This window comes from Dromaius novaehollandiae, chromosome 2 (assembly GCF_036370855.1).
Source record: "Dromaius novaehollandiae isolate bDroNov1 chromosome 2, bDroNov1.hap1, whole genome shotgun sequence".
Lineage (NCBI taxonomy): Eukaryota > Metazoa > Chordata > Aves > Casuariiformes > Dromaiidae > Dromaius > Dromaius novaehollandiae.
In genome coordinates this window covers 100,895,952-100,906,355 of record NC_088099.1, presented here as the reverse complement: position 1 = coordinate 100,906,355, position 10,404 = coordinate 100,895,952, and the positions used below count along the sequence as shown (strand labels likewise).

Below are 10,404 nucleotides of genomic sequence, written 5' to 3'. Positions count from 1 at the left end.
GAGAACCCTGATTTAATGAATTTTTGGGATCCATAACTTTGATGTTACTGATACTAGCATCTGACTTGCTTGTTCTATAAGAGAGCCTACAAGTTTCTAAGGTGTTTTGGTGTCAGCTTGTGGCTCAAGCTGGGTATGCAGCACTACTGAATTTCAGGAGACCGAGGTAGGATCTGTGGGTAGGCTTCATCACACTCAAAATTTAGGAGCCTACGACATGTTTGTATCTGAGCCGCTTGTCTAAGCTGTCCTTAAAGATCAAAGGAGACCTAATCAGTGGAGCCTGGAGAGGGATGACCTCATCCTGAAGTTGATTTAATCATAGGAATTGGTCTTTATGGAGCCTATTTCTCTCCAACGAGTTTAAAGGGAACCCCGATGACTTTCTCATGTGCAAGTATCCGCAGCTAGGTAATGAATTGCATCCAGGTTGTCTTACACTGGGAGCAGCGATAGAATAATCCAAATAGGGACATTTCTGAGCTCCACCAGCCTTGAGGAGAAGAAAGGAGGGAGAAAGAGGCCTTATCATTTATGTATCTTGGTGCCTTTAACAGCTTTGCTCCTAGGATGGAGCTGGTTCTTTGTAATGCCCACGTCTGCAGGACACGTGGATTCCTACGTTACCTTTCCAGTGCACAGAGGCAGTTCCACCTGCTGCTGAGGGATGGAAATCCCACCTCCGCCTCCCTTTGGACACTGCTTATGCAGGAGCATGAGTTGTCTTGTGAAGTGCAGCCCTGCTCCAAGAGCATCTTTTTAGTCATCATAGCAATTCCTATAAAACTGATATAAGTTGTCAGCTTGGTTGTGCTCATTCTTAAGCTAAATCCGTCAGTAGATGGCGGAAAGCAGTGTCTTGAGCCACAAGGTCTTACAGTAGCTGAAAGTCAAGCACTGCAAAATGCACATATGCTCATTCTAATTTATCAAAAATTAATTCCTCTTTGAAATGTGGCATGAAAAAAAGCCAAGTAAGTTAACTTCTCCCCTTCTGGAATGAAGGTTAATTACAGGTACCAGTCTCCAGCTTAAATTGCCTCCTAAGATAAAAGCCTTTTGGGTAGGCTGCTGCTAGGAGCACCACCATCCTTGATAAAACAAAAGGAATATGTCACAGGATGAAAAGACACTGAAAGTCCATTTTTGTTTTCCATGTTCATAGCCACTCACCCTTATGGCTTTTTTTCTTTAACTGGGGATAAAGCCAGGCTTGATTCATTGCAGGGAGAAGTGCCCTGGAGTCTTCCACCTGCACAAAGAGTTACAGGATGTATCTTGATTCCTTTCTGCAAGATAATCTAAAACTCAGACCAGGTGTCTGTTTTTTCCTTCCCCTCTGTGCTCCTCTTTCAGGTTTTTCTGCTTGTCCTTCACTATAACCTTCCTTTCACCAAACGTGATTCCCCCTTAATATAAACAGCAGATGCTTCTGGGACATTGCTATTGCACCTTCCTGATTGGAAATGGTTTGGGTAGCCCTGGCTGCAGCATGGAACAAGATAAAGCTAGATAAGTAGAAAGCTAAGAAAGGCCTTTTGGATTTGGTTTCCTGCAGCTTTGTGTTAAGGAAAAAGCTCTGATCTTTTTTCCTGTAATTAAGAAGTGGGGTGGGAGGGAAGGAGAAGAATCCTCTTGATCTTATGGGACAATCCCCCACCCCGTGGCAGGGTTTTATTTCCTTCCCATGGCTGACAGGAGCTGATGCCACGTGTGCGCGAGCGTGCAGGAGCATGTGTGGAAACAGGGAATTGTGATTTTGTTTGGGTTTATGGTACCTGTGACCTCCTGGGAGACTGTTGTGTGCGGAGGCAGCTGCTGCCTGTGACGCACAGCGAGGCAGTATGTTGCTGATGAGATGAGCTTTATATATCTCCTGTAGACCTGATACTTTGTTGTTGTTCTTTCCCATTCTGTTTTTGCTGTAGTCAGCCTGATATATCAAGTTGCTGTTTGTACAGAAAAAGATACCGTGTCTCTTCATGTTCTGCAGAAAAAAGAAAACTTTGATAGGGAGATGGTGCGTATGTTGAATTTATTATAGCTGCAACAGCATTTCTTGTGTATAAGTTTTCCAGGTGTTGGGCTTAACCTTCAGTAATGACTCACAGAATTTATGGAGGTGGAGACACCAGTAGAAACAATACAGACTTCTAAAAAAGTATTAACTTGGTGGATTTTGCTTTTGAAGCTCCAGGGTCAGAAATTAAAACCAGAAGGAAATAAAGAAAAGCAAGCAAGCTGCAGATCCCTTCTGGGTTGAGCCTAGCCTGAGGGTGTCTGTTGTGCTTCAATTCTGTCTTTTCAGCCTCATGAGAGGAGATTCCTCTTGCAAATTAAACCCCAAGAGAGGCAGGAAAGTTGCATTCTGCTCAGCATTGTTCCCTCAGGAACATTTCAGCTTTTCTTGCAAGCTGCAGATCCCTTCTGGGTTGAGCCTAGCCTGAGGGTGTCTGTTGTGCTTCAATTCTGTCTTTTCAGCCTCATGAGAGGAGATTCCTCTTGCAAATTAAACCCCAAGAGAGGCAGGAAAGTTGCATTCTGCTCAGCATTGTTCCCTCAGGAACATTTCAGCTTTTCTTATTCTGAAACCCATGGCAACTATGGGAACGGATCACATCACTGTAGAGACATGAGTTTGGTGGGAGGCCTGGGGAGGAACCAGCAGCCCCTCACTACCCCTTGCTTCTTGCCACAGTGCTGGCAGCTCCTGATTTTCTGCTGCCACGCTCAGCTAAAGAGAAGCAAACAGGCAGCAGTGTGCATGTCCAGCCGTGCCCTGACACTTTTGCCCGAAACTGGATTCACTGCCCCTTTGCTTTGGGATGCCAGCCGTGACTGGTCCTAGCTGCCGAGCTGGAAGCTGGTGGGTTGAAAAGCACCTTGCTCTGAGCACAGGAGTTCTCTGGAGGTACAAAGTGATGCTGGAGGAAGTAGTCTGCTCAAACAGAGGCCAGTTCCAAGTATTTCATACCTTCTATAGCAAAGCAGAACAAAGTGTTCGGGTGTTTGGGCAGAGGACAACGTGCTTGTGTTTCCTAAGCAAGTCCAAAGGCCATTGGTGTGTCCAGAATAATCAGACACTGCTATTGTGTGAGCTGCAGTCAAAATGTAGCTCTAACTTAATCAAAATAGATTTACCCCAGGGCAGTTCACTGGAGGGAAATTACAAGTGATACTAGCTATTATGTAAAGAGCCCTGTGCTAGCAGTTCGTGCCAGCTCCCAGGAGGTCCAGCTCCATATCACTCCTGCTCCCTCTGAAGTCTGCAGGTTTGCAATAAGGCTGGGTTGGGTATTCTTCCTACGACCCTTCACTTTATCCAGACACTACCGATATCTAAATATATACACACTATATATGCATATACTATCCAGATACTATCAGATACAGTATTCTACATCCTCTGAGTCAGAAGATTTTCTGGGAGGACTTTGTATGTAAATCTAGAGGCTGGAAGGCCACACAGCTACATCCAGGACTTCTTGGCCAGGGAAAGCTACCTTCTTGGGTGGAATTTGGGTTCAAATAGCAAAAAGAGAATGCTTCAGAATAAAAATTTTTTAAAAATTGTATTTCCTGGACAGTCCATCTCCTTTTCTGGACAGAAAGAGGGCCCAGCTGATTTAAGAATAATGCATATAGTTTGTTTTTGAAAGTACTAATGTAACAGGCCTTAGCCTGTTGAGGAAAGAGTTGGGAACAGAGGAAATGAATGGACAGGTTTGAGAGTTATGAGTAACTCTCTGTGTTGCCCTGTTCTGAGACTGGCAAAGGCACTGCCTGTGCCCTGGAAACCTTCCTGTCTAAAGGTGGACTAATGCTGAGAATATTGTGAGAGAAGAAAGGAGGAAGAGAGGATGAAGAACTGCATTTGGAGTGAATCTTAAAAGTTTTTGAAGTCTTTAGATTGAGACTGAGACATGTCAAGGTGGAGCAGGCAGCCTAGAAGCAGGGCTCAAAAGGGAAAAGCTAGAAGAACAGGATTTGGAGCAGCACAGCTACAGATGCTTGGCCCACAGGCAGAGGGATGATGTTACCAGCGTAGGAACAGTCTGACGAGCTCTGGCAGTAGGTGTGGGAGGGACAGGTCTGAAACATAGCCCAGACGTACATATAGGACAGTGTTAAGAGCTCTAGGATTTAGAAGTTACATGCAGGGGATGTGAAGATGTTGGGGTGTTATCTAGCAAGAGGCAATGGTGTGGGAACTTGGCTCGCTTCACTTGTGATGTCTCTGCTGGAGTGGGCAGCCAGTGAATTAGCCAAAGCTGCAGCAATGCGCAGTGACTAAAAATGTAGAAGCTGTGCAAGCCTTGGTTGCAAAGAAACTATAGAGACAGTACCAGGGGGCTTTGTAGCATAGGGCAGAGCTTCCTATGGGCTCTACTGAAACACAAATAATGCCAAGTGTCCAGAGTACTGATGACAATTTCTGAAACCTGCCTGAACATTTCAAGAGTGTCTTGTTCCTTCTTTTTCTCCCTCATCATCATCCTGGATGGGAGGTTTCTGAAGTATTTTACTAATTAATATGAATAAATATTTACTTCACTGTCTGAAGTAAGGAGCCAAGGGTGTTCAGCATTTTCCATCAGCATGAGGCAGACACTTTTCTCCTCTGGGCACTTCACACTGGCCAAACGGCAGCAGCGTGTTGGCTACTCACTGGGGATGCTGCGGCTCCAAGAGAGAAAAGAGGCTCTGGTTTCTATTTTGAATTGTTTTGGCAATTCAGTCCCTCCTTAACTGTTAGTTGAGCTTTTTTAATTTAGCAGCAGAACCAAAAGGAGTGCTCTTAAGAAAGTGGTTTTAAGCAACACCTGCATGGTTGGCTGTGTCAGAGTGATCATTGCAGTCAAATCCCACAAATGTGAAAGGCTCTAGAACAACCGTGCACAGAAACAAACCCTTCCTCTTGCGAGGACAGAACGAGCCCCACCAGGTGCTTTGCCCTTGTGGCTTTTGCTGGCATTTGTGCTCTCCAGTGAGAACTTTCTTCCTGGCAGCCATGAGCTGGCATAAGCACAAAGCCAGGCTCACACAGGTGCAGACCTCTGGCTTATCCTCACACATTCAGGGTGCTTGACAGGAGGGAGGACGATGCCTCATCAACAATGAAACTGGAAAGTAACTTTTGGAAAAAGCTCTTGTGATCCTTAAAGCCATATAATTGTTTCAGCTGGAATCTGGACCCGGCAGTCCCAAGCTGGCCCACATCACAGTTGCTGGCACACACAGCCACTGGGGGTGCCTGCTCTTACCACTGGCTTGGGAAGGAGTGCTAGCTACACAGAGCAAGTTGCTCTTCCAGTTCCTGTGTGGATCCTGGCTTAGCCAGTAAAGGCTGGAGCAGGCCAGAATAGGTGGATAGTCTCATCTGCACCCTGCTACCCCTCCTTGCTGTGGGATAAAGTGAGAAGGACCTGCCCCCTTCAGCTGTGTCTGCTGAGCTGGTGTAGAGGGGGACAGGAGGCAGCTCGTGCAGCAGAAAGAAAAGAGCCGACCTCAGCAAATGGCAACATTTCCTTTTATGATGCTTAGAGGACTGTGAAAAATAAGATCAAGTGTTGGCTTTTTTTTTTTTTAATTAAAAAAGCTATTCTCATTTAATGATTTTAAAGTTACTCTCTACAAGATAACAAATGGTAATACAGCTCTGCGATAAAGGTTCCCCTGAAAGCACAAGCTATCAACAGAACAGCTAAGCTTCAAAACACATTTATACTTTCTAAGAATATACAGTGAAAAAACAAACGAGGAAAACTAGAAGAATTGCAAACAACACAAGTACAAAACAGTTTCAAGTGGATTATTTTTGGCAACTGGATATTGTTACAACATGATAACTACCCTTTCTCTTTGTCAAACTAAGGAGAGTTTAAAATGTAATACCAGAAACGGAGCCGATTCTGGGACTGCTGAGGCTGTGCCAGCTCCTGCTGCCCTTCCTGGGAATGTTCTGGAGACTCCGGAAGCAACGTTATGGTGGCTAAGAGCAGCCTTTGCTCTGAGACAATTACATTAAGACAAGAAAACTGCACATGCTGCTAAAATGTTTTTGTTATCTGAGACAACAAATCCCATTGCAATAAGGCACATCTTTATATACAGACTGGGAAAGGAAAAGTTTAGGCAGGAATGCCTAAATGTTTTCTACTTGCTACCCCTCTTACGACTGTGTATTTACTAGTAATCTGGTCTCTCATGCAAACACTCAAAATATATCAATGTGGGACTGCCCTGACTTATCTAAGGATAGTAGTATTTCTGCTTTAAAATCACCAGAATTACCTGGAATTCATTATCTGAGCTGGACTGTTCCTACCACCCAGTTTGAAGAGTGCTTTCCAGTCTGTGGCCCACAGGCAACTGGAGTTCTGTGACTTATTTTTGGGCGGGTTCACAAAACGCAATGAAGAAATATAAGTTTATATATGTAATGGAGTAGCCTGCATATGTTAAATTTCTAAAGGATTCCATATCTCCGCTAACAATTTTTTAGGGATCCAAGTTGAAAATTACTGGTTAGAACAATAGCTACTACTGATGGAGTTACCCATTAAAACAGGATGTCATTCCTGGCAACTGTGTAGTGCAGAAGTGTAGCAGGACCAGGAGCTAGAGAACAGAATTTGGAAAAAAAGCCCAATATTTGAATGAAAGTCAGAATTGCAATAGATGCAAGGAATTCCCAAGAATATGTCCTAGGAAAATAAGTGCTCTGTCTTCATTAAATTATGTGTACTCTATCCAGGTGTTTAAATATCTGTTATTTTAAATTAGGTTGTCCTTCTTTCCACATGCATTACAACACTTCTGCATTAATCCTTCTGGAAGGAACTGGCCTTTTAAGACATTGATCATCTGCAACCTCAGAGATGAGCCTAGTGGATTTTGGGATGCTCTCAGGATAACTCCGAGTCCATCAACAATTAGGCTTTCAAGTCTGACGAGATATACAAGGCAAACGTGTGAATTTACATTGCTGGGAATCCTCCCAGGTTTTGAAATACCATGTTGCATAGTTATTAGAAATGTCTTGTGGCATTCAAATTTTTCTGTTGAACATATACAATCCTTCATTCCTTCTTAGAAGGGTCTGTCTCTTATGTTGCCTAAAAATGCTTTTCTCCCAAATGCCATACACCTTGATGCATTGTTTGTTACAGTTCTGCACATGTGTGTCTCAAAATGGTTGAATCCTGTATGCAAAATAACATCAAGAAGGGAGAGCTAAAGTTTATGGAATTAACCTAGAGAAAGCAGTTTTGAAGAAGGGAATGGGGTTCTATGAGAACCATTACACCGGCTTCATGGATCGCTACAAGTAGGTTTCACAACCAAGTCCATGTGCCAAATTTAAGCTGGAATGAAACAAGAAGAGTGCAGCATCCAGTTAACAAATATACTGAGACACAGGCAGTATATACAAAGATACGCACTGCTTACCCGACGTGTACTTTTAAGGTGCTTAATGATGTCTTAGGGAATGTAGCAACATATACATGTATGCAGTGTATACATATCTAGACGTATATGAGAACCATAATATGGAACCAGATATATTCCCAGATCCCTGATTTCATTAGATTCTCTAAGCCATAAAAATGTATTTAAAATATTTCATATAAAATATTTACAAAACATAAATGATAACCATTTACATAAAAATATCTCCAGTTTGTTGGCTTTTCTGTTTCACTGTTCATGGATTGGATTTCGTTTTGTTTCATAATGATGCCATTTGGACTAATGAGAGTTTAAACAGCTGTGCATGATGAGACAGCTCTGCTACTTGGTCCACCATCTCCTGTAGGGCTACCGTATTAGGGTAATGCAAGGCGGCCATCTTGGTAGCCATGACAATACTCTTTAGCAGTTCACACAACTGGTTGCTGGAGTTCATCACTTTGTTGCGTATGTCCTGAGTTGTCACTTGCCTTGTGAGCGTATCCCCAATGAACACAAGTTTGTGAGCGCTCAAAATGACAAATTTGCTGTGTGCAACAAAGATTCGCGGAGGCTGAGAAGCATTGACGCAACTGAAAAAGGCATCAATGGCATTTAGGAGGGAGTTGAAATGAGTCTCACACTGGTCAGAATAGAATAAAAGCAGCTGTCTGTCATGAGAGGCTGCAGTGCTGTTCGTGGTTTGGAGAGCTTGAGGTGGCTTCCACTTTGAGATGTCGTTCTCTACAGGCTTTGTGATCTCTTGCTCTAGACGTTGGAACTGATTGATCTGAAACATAAATAAAAAGGCTCTCTTCAAAGAACATCCTAATAACACATTGTTCCAGTTTACAGTTTGACATGCCTTTGGTAGATCACAAAACCATTTCACTGTGATCTCTTCATACCCTTTCAGCTAGGTACAATGATACTTTTTTTCCAAATTCTTTCTGAACAATTGCCTAGCATGATCTCTGTTAGCTTCAGCACATCTGAAAGGTGGACAGTTAAGTTAAATTGTTCAGGCCCCCTCTGAGTTAGTAAGAGAGCAAGTCACCTCCAATAACACACATTTAAAACCACTATATACCCCTCCCTATACTAGTTATGTATCTATCATGGTTTGACTCTAAAAGGAGTCCAGGCAAGCAGAACAGACTAGACATGCCTAGCTTTCGGACAAACATCTAGCATGTGCCAACATGTAAATGACTTTGCAGGGACATATTACATGTATGTGTATTATATGTCTATATAATTATTACACATTACAATTACACTGTATGCCCCAAAACAACACTGGCTATCCTAGACTCACCTTATGCTATATAAAAGCCATTATATATGTTTTTAAAGAGCTTTTATGTTGGGGAGTGAGGGGTAATCAAGTACTTCAGTTACCATAAATCTAAATACACACAGCTCAGAGGACGACCTCCTCCCCCCAATACTTTATCTGCACTTAAAAATCTCTGCAATTTGCAGGCTGTTGCTCATTTGAAATACTTTACAATTATAAATGAGAAAGATATGTCCAAGTGACAATGCCATATTTCCAATCTTTAAAACGCCGCCAGCTCTGTGGGATATTGAAATGGCAAACCTTTAACTTTCAACTCCTTATTCCTTTTAAAGCAAACAAAAACACATTGGAAATTAAAGACAGAACAGTTATATTTAAGCGATGATAAAGCTAAAGTCTGATATGTTCAGAAGGCAGGAAATACAAAACATTAGGGGTCTCTTATCACCACCGTCCCCACCACACTGCACAAATGGAATGCTCTCAGCTCTTTAGTTTGTCCCGTGTGTAATCTTCTGCCATACAAAACAGTAACAACGTATTGCTGAATTACTGTCACAGTGACAACCCTCAATCTTACACTACCTGCCTTTTTAGCATTCAAAGTAATGTGAAGGGCATAGGATTTAAGTTAATGGTACTGACATCCACTGAGTGGATGTGCAGACAGCATATGTATTCAGCGTGGTCCCGTGATTAAGGCACTAGACTGCAGGTCAGAAAAGCCAAGTTCTCAAGCTGGCTTTGCGACTGACCAACTGTGTGATGTTATAAAAGCCTGCTTTTTCCCATCAGTGGTAAAGTTTTGGAGACAGAGACTGCTTTTTATTACATGTATGCACCGGGCCCACCACAATGGTGCACCATAATAAAAAATAATTAGTCTCTTAAACTGAGATGGCTGGAAATTGTTTTGAAGGGAAAGGTTTCTTCCTGCTACAAGAGATGTCATTCCAAACAGTGAGAGCTGTGGCTCTGCTTCCACTCAGTTACTAAGTGGCAGCAAGTAAATGAACAGGGCAAAGACGCTGATTTTCAGGACAGCTAATTTGCGATAAATACTTGAGCTTTCTTTGGCATGAGGAATGACTGACACAGATGCACAGGGCTAGGAAGGTGCTGTAACCTTGATGCCTGCCATTTCCAATTTGGAGCATGACAGTGTATGTCCTTGTCCTTTGCCATACAAAATCCATCAATGGTGGAGCTTGGCTGGCGCAAATCCTGCTTGGAAAGAAACTAGCCCGGGGCCACTGTTTAGCCAAGACCCAATACCTGCCATCTTCACTTTCCAACTGTGTGTTCTGGCACTCCTGCACACCTCATAGCCGTATTACTAGTAGCTACACGCTGTCAAGAGAAGAGCCCTTCTTGCTGCATTTGACCAGTACTCCTCATGTACAAAACACATTACAATTTGATATGATCATTTTGCCTGACCAAACGTACCTGATGGTGCTCTAGCTCTGTCTTGCTCTGCTTGATGATATTTTCTTTTTCCAGCAGCTCCTTCTGTTGTCTTTCAAACTCTTCTTTCCCCTGTTTTGCATAACATAAAAAGACACTGTGTTAAATCAAAACTGCCCTGACTTAAATAACAACTTGTAAATTGACTACTAAGCTTCTTTGTATTGGCTCTTTCACTGGTA

The 10,404-nt window shown here is 42.8% G+C and overlaps 1 protein-coding gene across 2 annotated transcripts in view; it reads right to left on the bottom strand.

Annotated features, from left to right (window-relative positions):
* Positions 1-5,570: 5,570 nt before the first annotated feature.
* NEDD9 (neural precursor cell expressed, developmentally down-regulated 9) overlaps positions 5,571-10,404 on the bottom strand; it is a 108,149-nt gene continuing 103,315 nt past the window's right edge. For both annotated transcript variants that reach the window (XM_026104778.2, XM_026104777.2), the window contains 2 exons: positions 10,205-10,294; positions 5,571-8,242 (listed from right to left, as the gene is read on the bottom strand). In XM_026104778.2, the coding sequence (XP_025960563.1) occupies positions 7,733-8,242; positions 10,205-10,294 (600 nt within the window). In that variant the 3' untranslated portion in view covers positions 5,571-7,732. The remainder of the gene's footprint in view (positions 8,243-10,204; positions 10,295-10,404) is intronic.